At 36.1% G+C, this 16705-nt stretch overlaps 1 protein-coding gene across 1 annotated transcript in view; it reads left to right on the top strand.

Annotated features, from left to right (window-relative positions):
* CAMTA1 (calmodulin binding transcription activator 1) overlaps positions 1-15458 on the top strand; it is an 858502-nt gene extending 843044 nt beyond the window's left edge. The window contains exons 21-23 of the mRNA XM_012662626.1: positions 467-541; positions 3362-3392; positions 12220-15458. Of these exons, the coding sequence (XP_012518080.1) occupies positions 467-541; positions 3362-3392; positions 12220-12252 (139 nt within the window). The 3' untranslated portion in view covers positions 12253-15458. The remainder of the gene's footprint in view (positions 1-466; positions 542-3361; positions 3393-12219) is intronic.
* The last annotated feature ends 1247 nt before the right edge of the window (positions 15459-16705 follow it).

Genomic DNA, 16705 nt, shown 5'->3' with positions numbered 1-16705 from the left:
GAGTAATTAGGGTCAAGCTATTCCATTTTAGAGAGTGCAATGAAAACATTTAGCAAAGTAAAATACCTAATGACAAAATTTAGAAGATAATAGCCCAAGGAAAGTATCAAACTCAGGTGAATCATCTTCTGGACCAAGGATGTCTGTCGAATGCCAGAGTGACTTTTTCCACAAAGAGTTGTAAAAGAATATTTACGTGACATCTTATTTCCAATCTTTATACTGTCTGCCCTAAAGCTAGGGAAAAGTGCTTACGTTACATACGCCCCATCCTTTCTCTTCCAGCAATGTCCAGACTCAATGCTATGAATCTTTCACCTTTTGAAAGCAACATACTCTCTGCCATTGGATTTGCTATGGGATCTGCTTAATTGGAAGTCTTCTGTCATCACTGTCCAGCTTTCAGCTTCTGCACATTAGGCTTTCCTGTACCCTTCTTGTGACAATACTGTTCTGGCTTTTTCAGGAGCAGTTTGCTAACCAAAAAGCAGGACCAAGCTGCTCGGAAAATAATGAGGTTTCTACGCCGCTGTCGCCACAGGTACATTAATCCTCATCTACACATTTTACTATCAAGAGTAATAAAACAGCCTTAGCACTCACTAACTCCTGTGTAAAGCTAATCCCCCCAGAAAATAATCAGGGCAAATGACCTAAATTACAATAAGATAATAGAGCTCATTAACTAGGGATAAATTGCAACTATTGGAACTCTGGTGACCATTTCAGACTAGCCTGTGTATGTTGAACAATGGAGATTCATGCCAGTGTTTTTCTCTTTTAATTTGGGTGTGAGGACAACTTAGTTGGACTAGCTTTTAATTCTAAATTTTTCTTTCTTATTTATATACCACATTGCAAAATGTTCTTCACTCTAATCCCTCACTATGCTAACATGTATCCAAACAGAAAATAAACAGAATTTCTATTCTCCAGGAAAGGAAAGGAAGCCATTAATTCCATCTAAGTTTGCCACTAAATTTAGTTTCCACTAAATAGCTGGTGCCCTCTGCTGGATATGGAATAGCTAACATGCTCTATTAAATTACCAACTAAACCTAGTCTGTGAGGAGGAACTGGAGAAATTACTGGAATGAACCTGTGCAGGAAAAGAAAAATCTGAGATCACAGGTGTATTTTCAGTTAGAAGGATATGGGGTCCTGTGACCCCAGCAGTTCTGTGGATGGAGCACCTTCTCAGGGGGCTAAGCTAGAGGAATTTCTCTTTGTTTCCTAAATTCAAGCTTTGTTTATGAAGACTAGGTTCTTAGATTTTGGGGGTCTGATGGAAAGTGTTTTGTTTTCTTTATTTAGGTTAATATTCCAATCTGACATCTGTAATAGTGGCCTCTGAGTTGTGTTTAGATGACCTTCCATGTGGTTTTGTTGTTTCTCTCTGTATCGGGAGCTGTGCAGTTTATAGTACCAAACTTCAAAAGTCTCTTTAATGTCTTAGTTCCTTCTCCTATTTAATTATACCAAAAGCCCTAGTATTCATCTTTAATTTTATTCTTTGGAGGTTGCACTTTGGTTTTTCTTACTCCTACAGCCATCTGATTGTTAGCTTTGAAAATATTTTGCCTTTGAGACTCAATAGGGTTGAACTGGTTACTTGGAGTTTTACTTAAATTTATAAAAGAATTCATTTCTATGCCCATAGAAGGAAACATGCACAGCCACTGCATTAACAATAATAAAAATGTTAAAAAGAGCAGTCGCTAGGATGGAGGGTTTTCTCCAGCTGCAGTGCTGTGAAAGAAGCTGACGTGCGCTCACACGCACGCGTCAGCAACGTGCTCGCCGCCCTGCGCGATGCAGAGTTCCTCCCCCGTGGGAGCTAACAACTGAGACGCCAGTATCAGGATGGCAATAGGAAGTCCTGTTAGGAAACGCGTCAAAATCATGGGTATGGCTATAACATAATGAAATCAGTTCTGTAAGCCTCACCAGACTCAGTCTCTTTTCTTTATTACTAGGCATACCTTTTACTAGCATCAGGGCACTTAGGAACAAATTAGAGCAGCTGATTCCCTTCATGTGGTGAAAATACCAAGGGCTCGCCTAGGCCCTTTTCTTTACACTCTCACATCTGTTCTCAGTCCCTTCTTCCCTTTTCCTCTTCTACCTGCAAAATGAAAAACCCAGGAAGACTCTGTCTAGCCCTGGAAGCAATAGACTTGGGCCACTTAGAGCTGAATCACATGGGTACCTCTGCTTTCATGACACTGTGGTTAGTACTTTCTAGACAGATTTTCTTTTCAAGAAAATTACCTTAACATTGCTCTTCTTTGGGTCATTTCAAACAAAGCAGAATGTCCACAGTTCAATTGTACTATACTTTTTCCCTCATTTCTTCTAGTCTTATCCTCAAACTTTGAATAAATGTACAGGTGGTGCAGCCTTGGTGATTGTGAGCAAAACTATTATACATAGAGTCCGACATTCATTTCCCTTTTATTTTTGCCAAAGCTGTGCCCTGTTTACATTGGGCGAGTTGAGAGAGTAAGATATAAATCAAACATAAATTCATTAAAGGCTGCCTCCCAAAGTAGGCTGAATAAAGGAATCCTTTCATTCTTGTTTTCAGAGTTCTCTTTTTTGTAAACTGGTAGAGAAAAATTTCATGAAGAATTTTATGTTTGTTAGGTTTATATATTAACTAGTAATAACCTCATACGAAAGCTAACGAAGGTTCATTATGAAGGATACATCAGATTATGGGCTCTAAATTTCTGTGCATTCTTCGGAATGAAATAAAGACCTTTACTGGCCTTTTCTTGGCCATTTATATTAATAGTTCTGATATTAGGAAAATACGTGGGCAAATTTTAATAACCTTGGTATACTGACTGTATAGGATCAGTATTCACTTCCCATTCCTATATAGTCAATTAATATATTCAATTAGGAACTTGAGGAAATCCTTCAAATCTATCGTGGAAGTTTGTTTTAAACTCAGGTTTTCCCTAGGATACGTGTAATCCTGTTTTCATTCTAGGTTATTTAATGTCATCTTAAGAGAAACTATCATGTTTATTGTCCCTTAGAAACATTAACATCTATATTAAAATAGAAAACCTCATGTGACACCTTCTCAAAAAGGTAGGTAGGTCGAGGCTGTAGGAATCAGTAAGAAGTGTCCCATTTCTAAGTCATACGACCCCAGCATTTTAAGACTTAAAAATAAATTGGTGAATTTTCTACCTGCTCATTTCACATACCCCACCATCACTCTCTTTTTCTTTCTTTCCAAAAAAGAAACCACTTTATACTCTTTTTTGTTGAAATAAAGCTATTTATAAGATTTCTGTTGTGACCCTCATATGCTAATAGCTCTTTGGTATTGTTTTACTGTCTAAAGCCCCCTGGTGGACCATAGGCTGTACAAAAGGGTGAGTTTAGCTGCCTGCTAGCCAGTTTATCTTTATCTTCCATTTTCAATATTTTGCTTTTTGCTTGCTTGCATGGGGCTGCAGCCTAGGTATGCCAGTAAGTTTCACATCCATTTTGAATGAAATAAAATAAAATAAAAACTAACCCTAATTACTAACACTGCTATTTTATACAGCAGGAGAGCAGTCACATACAGTAGATGTACAAATGCATGAGTAAGTAAAAGGGAGGGACCTTCTGCAACCACTGCAGGGCATGCTGAGAATGTGGTGGAGGAAGGCTTCAGTATTAAAAAAAATCTAAATAAGGCTGCATTATAAAACAATATTAATCAAGTGTTTTTTGTGATTAAAATTATTTGCCACATGAAATTTTCTCCACTGCTTTGTCAAAATTTCTAAAGCAAGACGAACTCACTAGGTGGTGGTACTAGGCTTTTAAAAAATAAACTAATCTATTTCTTGTTTAGAATTACTGTTTCCCTGTTATGCTCCTGTAGTTTCATTTCCTAAATCTCTCCTTCCTTAGTGCTGTGAGGTAAGTCAGTACACAAAGCTGCCCTTTCAGAACCAACCCAGGAGATTCATTATAAAATAATGAGTGCAGCAGACTTCCAGCATTTAATGGTACTACTGAATAAAGAAAATGTGGTATAAAGTATCTTAAATCTCTGTGTTCTACATTGCAGTTAAGAGTGGATATTCCAATAAAATTTGTATTTTAAAGAAACTGTACTGAACAGGTGTCCCTGAGATTTTAGAAAATGATACAAATTTATGAGCATGTGCAAGAGGCAAAAGTCTCTGCCAGATGCAACTATAACACACTTTAAGTTATCATAAGAGATTTAGTGTCAGAAAACTGTTTTTTAAAAGCCAGGAATAGAATTCACCAAACTCAGACTTGAATTTAGATTGATTTGACAACTTTTTTCTTATATATAGTCTTCAGATGAATTTAAAATACAACATGGGAGTTATGGTTGTCAACTGTATTCAACACCCCCTCTTAACCTTATACTGATTATTTAGATTTCTGAGAAAAGGTCATAATTCAAAAACTCTTAAAAATTTAAAGTTTCTGGAGATATCATTTCCCATTTAACTAGACCTATGTCGATGCTAATGTTTATTCACTATCTTTTAAGCCAGAGGTTGTCAAACGTTTTCTTGAAAGGCCAGAAAATAACAACTGCATTAGGCCTTGTGGGCCGTGCAGTCTGTCCCAGCTGCTCGGTGCTGCCATTGCAGTGTGAAAGCAGCCATGGACAACACAGAAAAGAATGGCTGTGGCTGTGTTTTAATAAAACTTTATTTACACAAGTAGGCAATGGACTGGATTTGGCCCACAGGCTGTCGTTTGCCAGCTCGATGATAGGACAATTGAGTTTTTATAAGTTCTTCCTAAACAGTGACCTGATCCCTATAGAAGATTTAAATCTTACCTATTTAAAACTATGAGCAGTCACTGAAGGAGAAATTTGTTTTTTTTTTTTCAAAAAGCAGTTACATTCATTTGTAAACTTAACTACTAGTTGATCCTCTTTAGATTTAGGCATTTGTTCACAATTAAAATATTTCAGGTCTCACATGGTTGAGCTGGCTCAGGGATGTCTGTGTTTGACATGTAAGAGAAAAAGGACAAAAATCGCCATTTCTCTCTCTTTCTATTCTTTCTCATCCTCTACATATATAGATAATATTTCTTTCCATTAAAAAAAAAAAACTCCAAGAGAACAGATGCATGCCCTGGTATTCAGTTTAACTAAAAGTTGTTGTATCTTGCATGTTATATGCAATTAATTCAGCCTGCCGCAAGGAACCAACGTGTTATTAGAAGTGGTTGCTTATGCACTTTTGAAGCTTGTTAGTTTCTGATATGTTACTGATCATTTTTAAGAGTACATTTTCTAAAGGTGCTTTCTAATGCCAGCCAGAATCCCTACCTTAATTTCTTTAGTGCCTGCTGCATTCTATTGTGAACTCCCAAAACTCCTACTCATGCATGGAAGGTTGGAATTTCATTAACACCCCTCTGCCTCACACAGTCTTAAGGGAGTTTGCGAGGTAGGAGCTGAGAATATCATGGTAATACTTATCTAACTCTATGAATTGAAAAATAGCATATATATGCATATGTACATACATATCTTTTTGTAATTACCAGTACGATCATCTCTCCCTCTTTCTTCTATCAAAGAAGTCACAGTGGCACTCCCCTCTAACAGTCCCCAAGCTGAAATTACTCTGTGGAGGCAGAGCATTCTCTAAGGAGGATTTATATTCCTGGAATTTATGTCAAAGAAGATAATATACTTATTTTGTTAATTTATAAAGTACACCATATTTAAGACATTGAAGGTTTATATATTGAAAAATATTTGAAAACTGAAAGAATTAAACATTATGGTATGGTGTTTGTAAAATGTTATTATTGACCCAGACTCCTAGGTTAGCGGAGCAGAAGGGTATCTAAAAAGGTAGGCTGTGTCATTCATCAGAATTAAAACACAGTAGGCTAATTCCAGTAGCACAGCAATCAGAAAGTATCACTGGTGTGTTGAATTTTTAGTCTTTGCTTGGAGAAGGCTAATAGAAAGCACCAAATATTCTTCACTGAATCCAGCTCATTTTTATTCAGTCTTTCCTTCAGGCTTAGCTTCTAATTTGTCCAATAACTTAAAATGGAGTCGCCAAATTCCTGATACATCAGGAATTTCATCTTGGACACAATAACTGTATTTAGGAAAGAACTTTTGTTGTACACCGAGAGATACTTAAATAAACGGTTTTAATTACTTCTCTCAGTTAATTTAGGTGTTATATATTGATTTCAGCAAATGACTGGAGGATTTATAAGGTTTAAGAAACTTTTAAGGCCGGGCGCGGTGGCTCACGCCTGTAATCCTAGCTCTCTGGGAGGCCGAGGCGGGCGGATTGTTTGAGCTCAGGAGTTCGAGACCAGCCTGAGCAAGAGCGAGACCCTGTCTCTACTAAAAATAGAAAGAAATTAATTGGACAACTAAAAATACATAGAAAAAAAAAATTAGCCGGGCATGGTGGCGCATGCTTGTAGTCCCAGCTACTTGGGAGGCTGAGGCAGAAGGATCGCTTGAGCCCAGGAGTTTGAGGTTGCTGTGAGCTAGGATGACGCCATGGCACTCTAGTCTGGGCAACACAGTGAGACTCTGTCTCAAAAAAAAAAAAAAAAAAAAAAGAAACTTTTAAAGTGTACATGCTGAAAATACTACTTTCCAGTTGGATTTTGAGTACATCTAACAGGATGCTATTCAATTTCATAGCCGAAAAACCAAGATACCTCATATGTAAAGGAAACAGCAAATACAATTATTACTTAACAGATTAACTCAAGGTATTGAGACTTGGCCTAAAAAATGCCTCCCTCCCCCCCATTTTTTTAAGTAAAAAATTTTTTTCACTTCTCTCTTTAAGACATTATTTTTTGTAGGTAGTAGAAAGTGTTCCCATAGATGAGACAGATCACTCTCTGAAAAGCAATTCCTAGACCAATTCCTCCTTTCCCTATATGAGATAATATTTCTGTGAGAGTGCTTTATAAACTATAACAGTAACTACAGGTATTGTTATTGGCAGTAGGAATTCCAGTATTTAAATAACCTATTTCTTATTATAAATTGCTGGCCTAGTCACCTATGTTCAATAAAGGTGGGTGCAGCTATTTTACTGGAATAAAAGAACCATAAGTGAAGGAAGAAGAAATACACTTTTTGGTCACAAAATTTTAAACAATAGATTTTCTCTGTATTTGAGTATTTCTATACACTTAACTTTGCCAGAAGCTGCCAGTCTTTTAGGTAAGTAGTGATTTCAGCAAAGCAACTTTGCCGTGTGCTTATGGGAACAGCCCCGTGAAATACCCTCAGTGGGGCATTAGCAAGTTCTGGAGGTTATGCTTACACTTTCTGCTTCGTTATTTACACTTTTATCCAGGGACAGTTCTCTAACAAAGCCTGGAAGTATACTGTTTGAGAAGAGTAAACAGTGCTCTAGATTTAACTTCTTTAGTTAAATTTGACGTGAGGTGCATAGTTTCCAAGTGGCCCAATCTATTCATTGAATAAGAAATGAATGTGGGATGTGTCATCATGGATGTATTTTAAATATCCAAAGTAATTTTGTCTCACTTGCCTCTTTTAGGAAATGAATATTTTTGGAACACAGTGGTGTGTGTTAAATTGCAGACAACATGCTCTGTGTCATTCTTATTGGGCCTCTCTGTCTTTTTTGTTTTGCAATCCAAATGAGATTTCTGGAAAATGGCAAGAGCTCTCTTTTCCTAAATTCCCCACAAGCTATTGCAGCTCTCAGAGCAACAGGTAACTAATCAGAAAGCCATGTCTGGCTGCCCTGTATGTTTTGACGTCCAGCATCGCGAGAATATACCTGCCGGAATCCACTGACTCATGAAACATTTCTCTGGCTGAGCGTTACTGAGTAGATGTAATGAAGCAGCTTCGCCGTACGCTTTACCCATGGAGCCATTGTTTGCTATGAGTTTCTGAAGCAGGCCTACCTCATTTATCCATAAGTTATCATTGGACGTCTGATGGAAATAAACCCTGTGGGCTTTTGCTGGCTTTCAGTGCTGTTGCTTACTACATCACTTCAGTACATTATGATGCAACTTTTTTGGGGAGTTGGGGGAGGAGGTTGAGACTGCAACAGTATCCCAAAGTGGTGATTATTTTCAGCCTAGAATGCTTGGGGAAATCCTGGGATTGTCTTTAATTTTAATAGTTGAATGGTCACAGGTCAAAGTCTTGCTATCCTAATTACTGTAACTCCAAGCTAGGAATGTGGGTACTTTCTAGGTTACTGATAGGAGGTTCAGAAATGCGGTCATGCAGCTCTCCTTGGGGTAGCAATAGCCTTGCACCTACAGAAGCTATAGTTTCTATCCTATATTGTCTTTATGATCTCAAGAAAGACTGCTTTGCCTGTCTTCTGTGTAATGGAATTTGAAAGTAAGTGCAGTTGTTTTCACGTCATGTGAATGCAGCATTTGTGAGATGAGCAGTAACAGACATATAGAAAAACATCTACTAAGCTTTTTCTTTTAAAGACTAACAAGCAGGAATAATTATTATTACAAAAGAAGCACACACTCATAGCAAATTTCAGAAATACAGATAGGCAAGGAGAATCACCCAGAGATAATAATGGTTAAACTTTTATTGAGTATCCTTCTTGTTGTTAAAGATTAATTTTTAATATCTGCCTTTTAGTGATTATTCATGTCCTTGACTGATAACAAGGCAACTTCAAATTTTTTTTAACTATTTGAAACACTCTAGTTTGAAACACCTATTTTTAAAAATACGTTAGAAATTCTAGTAAATCAGATGTTATTCTAAACCACTTCAGTGCTATAAATTGTTTCCTGTTTCTTTGGAGATAATATAACATTCAAACATTACTTTATCCAATTGGCATTTGATTTAAAACAAAATAAAAATTAGGTACCACTATCTCATCCTAATAATCTACCCTCAAGGTAAAACTCCATGTATGATTTCAGTAGGGCAGATGGTAAAAGCCTCTCTATTTGATGTACACTTTCAGAGGTAAGTTAACATCAACATGGTCTATAAATCACACATTGGAGAATGAGGCTAAGAATCCTCTTTGATCCTTAGACACATTCTTTTCATGTCTTAGGATTCTAAATCTAATCGTGTTGTAAAATTGATAAGTACATTTTATGTGGAGGTCTTTTCCCCCAAAACACTGTAATAAAATCTATCTTATAAAAAAATGGCATCTTAGAATTGAGAAAATATAATTGTCAATTTTTTTCATACCATGGAAATTTTCCAAATGCATGTTTTTTAATGAGGTCTTTTGGAAAAACCAATAAAATAAGAATTGGCTTGTTTAAAAATTTCTGTTATTCTAAGAGCTATTATTAGAGGCAGGGGAGTGAAGTGTTGAAACTATAGGCTTTGAAGTCAGACAAACCTGAGTTCAGATCCCTGCTGTCATTTATTAACTATATGATTTGAGGCAGGTCACTTAATTCCTGTAAATCTCAGGTTCTTACAAACTGGAGGTAATGGCAGTGTTGCAAGGACTACATAAGGTAACAAATATTAGTAACCTGTGTAGCTATTGGAATGTAATGTGTTCTCTTACTTTTTTCCTTTTTCTTCCTTTTTTCCTAATTCCTCCTTTAATGACTTTCTATTAAAAAAAAAAGTCTATGTCATCTAAGTCATTTTGATGTCATTTATAATGCTAGTATACTTTGGTAACTTCATCATGAAACTAAGAACTAAATTCTCCACTTTAACTCAGGAGTTATGAAAACCTAAAAAAATATATCTGAAAATTGTAAATGTTCTCATTTTTCCTATGTAGACATTGTATGTGGACATGCATCTCTCTTTAACTTAGTGGTCTGCGAGGCCATCACTAATTTCATAACAGAGTATTTACATGGTAACTTTAAAACCTTATGAAAACTTAGTTAACTTTTTAATGAGTTCTGAAAGAAACTGAAAAAACCTGCAAAAACAAATGTGACCATTTTAACTAAAAATGTTTTAAGTTATACCTACCCTGGTCAGCTGATAACAGATTCTTTGGTATGAAACTGCATTAAACATTTCTGGTTTATAATTGAATCTCCCTTTTATTTCATCTCAATGATGAACTTAATATTTTTAAGGCATTCCTGTTTACTCCAGAAAAATTGTGAATGGATATCTTTGTGTTTATGCTATCAGATTTTGAGTTCAGAATTTCTCAAATTCTAGAAATCTCATCAGTGATGGAGTCACTGTTGCATATTTGTGAATGAGTTCTGTGCTAGTGCAGAAATAAAATGTAATATTTGAAGTGGCATGCACATTTTGCAGTAATTCAGCAAATAGGTCTGCACAAGTACAGATATTGCATGTCTGGAAGTAAAGTTGGCATCAGTGCATGCCTTGCATTTTCCAGCCAAAGGGATGTTAGTTTAGACATTGCATGTTTAAAAATTGAACACAGACTATGGCATGTTTCAATTTTTAAAAAGCCATTTATTTATCAAGTATGCATGTCCAAAATTAGGGACCTATAATCATGCACAATTCTATACTGTAATATGACCCAAATTACCCTGAAATTTAATAATCCATGGTATACTTGATCATAAAATTTAAAACTAAATAATATCTGGATCTACCTATGAACACAGCAATGTATTCTAAATGCACCTATTAAGAAAGGAGTCAACAGTTTTGGAGATACACTGTTTGCCACTGTCATTTGTAAAAAAATCACACTAGGACCAAGCTGGGCTTGGTGTATATAGTAAGTAAATAAGACAATTATGAAAGTTTTCAAATATTATAATTCTTTTTAGTGTTAATGATGATAAAATGATAAAGCTTTTTTTCTGAAAAAGAGCATCTTCTCTTTGAAGAGATTATACCAACTTTGCAGAATACTCAGACATGATTCTGCTTGGAGGTGGTAAATATAATTGTTCTCTTGAATTACTATTGTAGTGTATGTGCCATTCCATTGACTCCCAACCTATATTGTGTAGCAGTAACTCATTACTGTTTTCTTCAAAATGTTTTCTTCCTTCTTTAGTGTTACCAAGAATCTATTTAGAAAGTAAACTAGCATTTGTTTTAAAGTTTTCATTTACTGGTATAACTTAAGATAATAGGAGACACCTTACTCTTAGATATCCAGAAAACTATATTTGAAATTATTGACCTTTGTATAGGCCCATAACAAATCAGACTTTTCCTTGTCATGCTGTTGAGGTAGAATATAGGTGTCCTGGGAAACCACTGCTTCTATGTGGCTAAAAGCAGCCTCTCACACCCATTTTGGGAAACAAATGTTATGATGTGGTATAAAGTACTACAAACTATGACTTAAGAGTATTCACTAACTTGCATTTGATCATTTTGCTCTTAAGGGAAGCTCACAATTATTTGTCAGTATAGAGAAAAATTCTTGTAGCTGACAGCCTGGCACCCCATCTACATCATATTCAAAAAAGTCATATTCAAAAAAGAGGCAAATTTTTATGTTAAAAAGTATAGCCTGGCAGTGATAATTAATAAATAATTTTCTGATGTGAACTTTCCATGACTCAGTCTAAAACAATTTCATTTAAATTTGTTTACTACAATATATTTGATAAATAGAACAAAGCACCTTATCGGTATTGTACCCTGCTGCCGTCCATCAGGGAGCGCTGGGGGAGGAGCCTGGATGTCTTTTAAAGTTACAGTGTGGAATGGGAGGAAAGTAAGGGATTGTGCAAATCAGACTACATAATACATGAGTGAAATAGTAGCGTTGTGCAGATGTCTGATCAGGTTCAAGATGCCTAACAATCTTGAGTCTAGGAGCAAAGCAATAGTTTGATCCTAGGTATAGTAAAAGCTAAATAAATGTGTGTGTAATTTACATCACATAGAATTATAAGGCATTAGTGGTTGTCCACCAGGCTAAACAGAAGTTCATTTGAAGAGTTATGTTTTTTCTAAGATGAACATGTTATTGTCACAGTTGATTTAATACATTAGACTTCAGTTTTGCTTTGTTCTTAGAATTTAGAACTTTTTAGAATTTTTTTTAATCACCTTAAGAAGGATCATGTCCTCTCTTTGAATATTTTCCCCAGCAATTTCACAGGAGTTTCTTTTGACATCAATCCTCAAAAGGGTTTTTGTTGTGGCTTTTCATTTCAGAGGGAACGGTAATACCCTGTTCCTGTGTTTTGTCACAGTTTCACTATATAGTTATCTCCTGGTGTTGTGTTTTGTTTCTCTTCCAGAGTGAAAGAATTGAAAAAGGCCAAGGAACTTGAAGACATACAGCAGCATCCCTTAGCAATGTGACATTGCTTTTCAGACTGTTTTCATTTCTGTTTTTAGCAGAGACATGCAACAACAACACACACGCGCGTGCACACACACACACACACACACACACACACAATCCCTCTGCAGTTTTGGGGAGATCAGCTGCAGGATTTTAACAGGAATGTTTTGGTCATTGCATTTGCACTTTCATGGACAACTTTTAATTTGATCAGCAAGACATCTTGGAACTCAATCTTCTGTTGGATCATGGGAAAACAAGACACCAGGAGGAATTGAAAGAGGCTTCTTCTTAGGAAGAAGTCATTTCCTTCTCATATAGGGCTGTATTCAAACATCGTGTGGAACTGTACAAATATTTATACCAAAAATATAGATAAGAAAAGGTGGGGATATACTAGCAACAAAAAAGAATGCTGTGCCTGCACCTGTCAGTTATTTCCAAGAAGCTGAATCTTTGGGATTGATTCTCAGTGGAGGGCTTAGATCATACAAATCTTTATTGGGTCCGTGTGTTCTCATTTCCTTCACTGTTTATTTTTGTTTGTTTGTTTGTTTTACTCTCTACAGCACACTTAATGCAACTTTTAAAATCTGCAGGTTTTTAATGTCTTGTGGAAATTTGCAGAGGGGCGGGTGTGTGGTAAACGGGTAATGCATGGGAAATAATGAGAAACAGCTAACAGAGTTTAAATTTATTTTCTTGTCCCCACCACCTCCCAAGAACCTGTGAGGATAGTAATCATCTTGTCCCCTTTTTCATGTTCAGCACTTTAATTTTTTTGCCTTACTTTCACGTGCAATGAGAATTACTTACAAATTGGTAAAGCATGTAGCCTTTTTTAGTAACCTTGGAAACTGTAGTAATTCTAAGGAATCATAAACCTTGCCTGGACATTTGCCACCTAAATGATCAGTGTGGTGCTGCGTTCTGGCCAGTAAATTCCATGTTTTTGGCTATATCTCATCTAAACAGAGCAGTTTTTGTGTATATATAGAAGGTAGAAATGAAAAGTGAGAAAATATTTGAAAGGGATTATATTAATTGCTAAATATTTTATTCACAAAGGTCACTAACATGGCAAGATAAAATTATTTGTATAGTTTTGTCTGAATGAGCGAGAAAAATGTGGATGTACTGTTTGTATATATTGTATATATTAAAACAAAGAGATATGTGCATGAATTCAAGAAGAAATGAACAAAAGCAAAGCATTAGTGGCTATGGTCTGTAAAATGAAACAAAAAAAAAACTTTATTTCACTATAAGAGTACTTTATTTTAAATGTTCTTTAGAAGAACATTTTGCTAAAGCATGACTAAACTGCAAAAAAAAAGAGCTACTGTATTTAGACTTAGGAAAAAAGGCAGAGTAACATTACTTAAAAAAAAAAAAAGGATATGTTTACATTTAATTTTGGCTACCAGGAGTTTAGTTTATTTTATTTAAAATTTTTTTGCCAATGGTGCCAAGTAATGTGAATGCTAATATTGCTTAAGAAAATTAAGTTACTTTTGCAAAACAGATAATCATAAGATGAATCGGTATGTAGCTTAACACCATCCACTCACTCCAACAAAGAACACTTACTTAGAATGATCAAAACCTGACAAAAGAAATAGTATGAAAAGTAGAAAAATGTCACGTTTCCATATATCCTGCTGGAAATCAGAAAATGTAATAAAAATTGCACAAAAAATAACTAAAAATGAAAACGAGTCAGACTGGTCTTGTAGGGATGTCTAGGTGTATTACTATTTCCACATAATGAGGAGCCAAAGAAATCTGATGTTTTAAAAAATTAAACTACTAATGTTAAATTGAGAGAATAAAGTTTGCATTTGCTGATGCCAGTTTAAAACTCCCAGGTTAAGTTTGAGGATCAGTTGGTGTGAAGCTGAGATTTTTTTCTTGGTTCTGGCTGCCAACTGTGAGTTAAAACTCAAGGCTTGTTGTGAAGCCTAAAAATATTCACAAATAAGCTTTTAAACTGGTGTCTTTGGAAGGAAGGTAGATAAAAAAAGATTGTGGTCAAAACTGGGGTCAGTGCTCTTGGTGCCTTTTCTATAATTGTACTTGTTTTTTAATTACTTCCTTTCACTGCCAACCTCGAATTACTGTACAGTATATGTCTTTCTGCTTGTGATCAGCTTTGACAACAGTGACAGCCCCACTACTAGTAGCCACCTGTACATTTGTAAACTGAACTGACTCAATTTTGTTTTTAAATGTGTGGGTTATGTTGCAGCTGTTGCAGTCCCCCAAATACCTATTATTTTACACAATTTGACCTATAGGAGGACACTGAGTAATTTATGAACACACAATTGCATTCATAAATGGGAACAGAATGTGAAAGCCAGCTCTTTCAGAACATCCTATATTAATATTGAATTTTAGATATGTTTATTCCATTTATTATGGTACAAATAATGATTCTTTGACCAGAGTAATGACCTCAGTGGATTTGCTTTAACCCTCACATTTATTTTTTTAAATGTTTCACATGCTACATTATTAGCTGAGTAAGTTAGGAAATTCCAGAAGATAGAGACTTACATAGAATTAGGAGGGTTCTTATGGAAGGGATAGGAAGTAGGTTCAAAACCGACCACCAGTGTAACCTACCAGTATAACTGTGAATCCTAGGTGAGGTAAAAATGCACTTCCACTGAAACAAAGCATTTCTGACCGCTTTTTCTTGGTTATGAATCTTAATTTTGAATATAAGATGATAGGTAAGCGCAGCTTTCTTGGATAATCTGAATTCCCAAGTGCCAGGAGTAGGATTTCATTATAAAATTAATAGCTAATCTTATTCTATCTCCTGAAGAGTTAATTGCTATTCTTGTTACCCATTCAAAATCAGCTGTACTGTGTGAACGAAATAAAGACAATAACACGAACCCCTCTCTGGCTGCACGGTCGCTTATGGCAGTTCCACACAGTAGTTGGCGCCCAATGGGGGGTCCCTGAGACTTGCATGTAAAACTAGTCTAGATGTCTTCTTTTTTGTAAGTTTTATTTTTGTAATTGTGCATGTAAAGCATCATTGAATCAATGGATCTGTTGAAGAACTCAGCTGCTGGAAACCATGCAAAATGTTTTGAATTGCCCTTAAAATATGGAAAATGTTTTCTGAATGCTTTATATTCTTTCTGCTGTAAATTAAAAATGAAGAAAATTTCCCCATACTATGTGTGTGTTTTGCTTTAACTTGACCTGATATTGAAATCCAAGGTGATGAGCAGGTTTCAAGCTATATAAAATAATTTCAAGTATTTCTTTCTGATCCAGATAGTGTTTTGACATTGAGTGTTAACATTGTTTCAGATAAGTCCTTGAAAGAAAAAATTTCTTAGAGCCACTGTCTCCACCGCACTTGTTTTTCACCTGTCTCCCAGGCACCTCTCAACATGTCAATTATTTGTATAAGGCACTGCAGTTATTTGAAAGATAAAGATATTAATCTAGATGTGCCTTTTCAGTTAAAGCCCTCTGAAGCTTTTTTTTTTTTTTTTTTTTTTTGAGACAAGAGTCTCACTCTGTTGCCCTGGCTAGAGTGAGTGCCGTGGCGTCATCCTAGCTCACAGCAACCTCAAACTCCTGGGCTCCAGCGATCCTCCTGCCTCAGCCTCCCGAGCAGCTGGGACTACAGGCAAGCGCCACCATGCCCGGCTAATTTTTTCTATATATTTTTAGTTGTCCAGCTAATTTCTTTCTGTTTTTAGTAGAGACGGGGTCTCGCTCTCAGGCTGGTCTCGAACTCCTGACCTTGAGCGATCCACCCGCCTCGGCCTCCCAGAGTGCTAGGATTACAGGCGTGAGCCACCGCGCCCGGCCCCTCTTGAAGTTTTTTAAAAGGCATTTTCCAGCAGACTACCACCATCATCCTCCTTTCCGAGTATTCTGTCCATTCCTTTTCACTGCACAGCCTCTCCTTATGTCCCAGACAGTCCCTCTTCTAATCCATCTCAGTGCTACTGACAAAGGGTTTGCATCATGGATCTCCCAACTCCGTGAGTCCTCAATGGTTTCTAGAACCCACTTCCTTTAAATGACTTTTTTTTTCTGCTTGTTTATCCTCACTCATTATTCAGTCTTGTTTTCACTATGGTTGGCCTGTGCACACCACCTCCGTCTCCGTTTCCACTGCTTTGTTCACGGTGTTTGTTCATCTCTATTACTAAACTCAAATCCCACCGCTTCTGTGACACTCTTGTTTATTCTAAAATACACCAACATTTCCCTTTTCAAATTATTCTACTTAGAATTGGAAAAGACAGCTCAGTATTTAAGTACTGTATTTTATTTTTCACTTCTCACCTAATCTGCCAATTATTCTATTAGAGTTTTGTTTTTTTAATGTAGGAGACTATGTTAGTACAAATATTTCAGTAACAAATGCATTACAAAGTAACTCACTGTATTCAGACTTG

Source organism: Propithecus coquereli, unplaced genomic scaffold (genome assembly GCF_000956105.1).
Source record: "Propithecus coquereli isolate 6110/MARCELLA unplaced genomic scaffold, Pcoq_1.0 Scaffold77, whole genome shotgun sequence".
Taxonomy (NCBI): Eukaryota; Metazoa; Chordata; class Mammalia; order Primates; family Indriidae; genus Propithecus; species Propithecus coquereli.
This window is presented reverse-complemented; position numbering and strand designations above follow the sequence as displayed.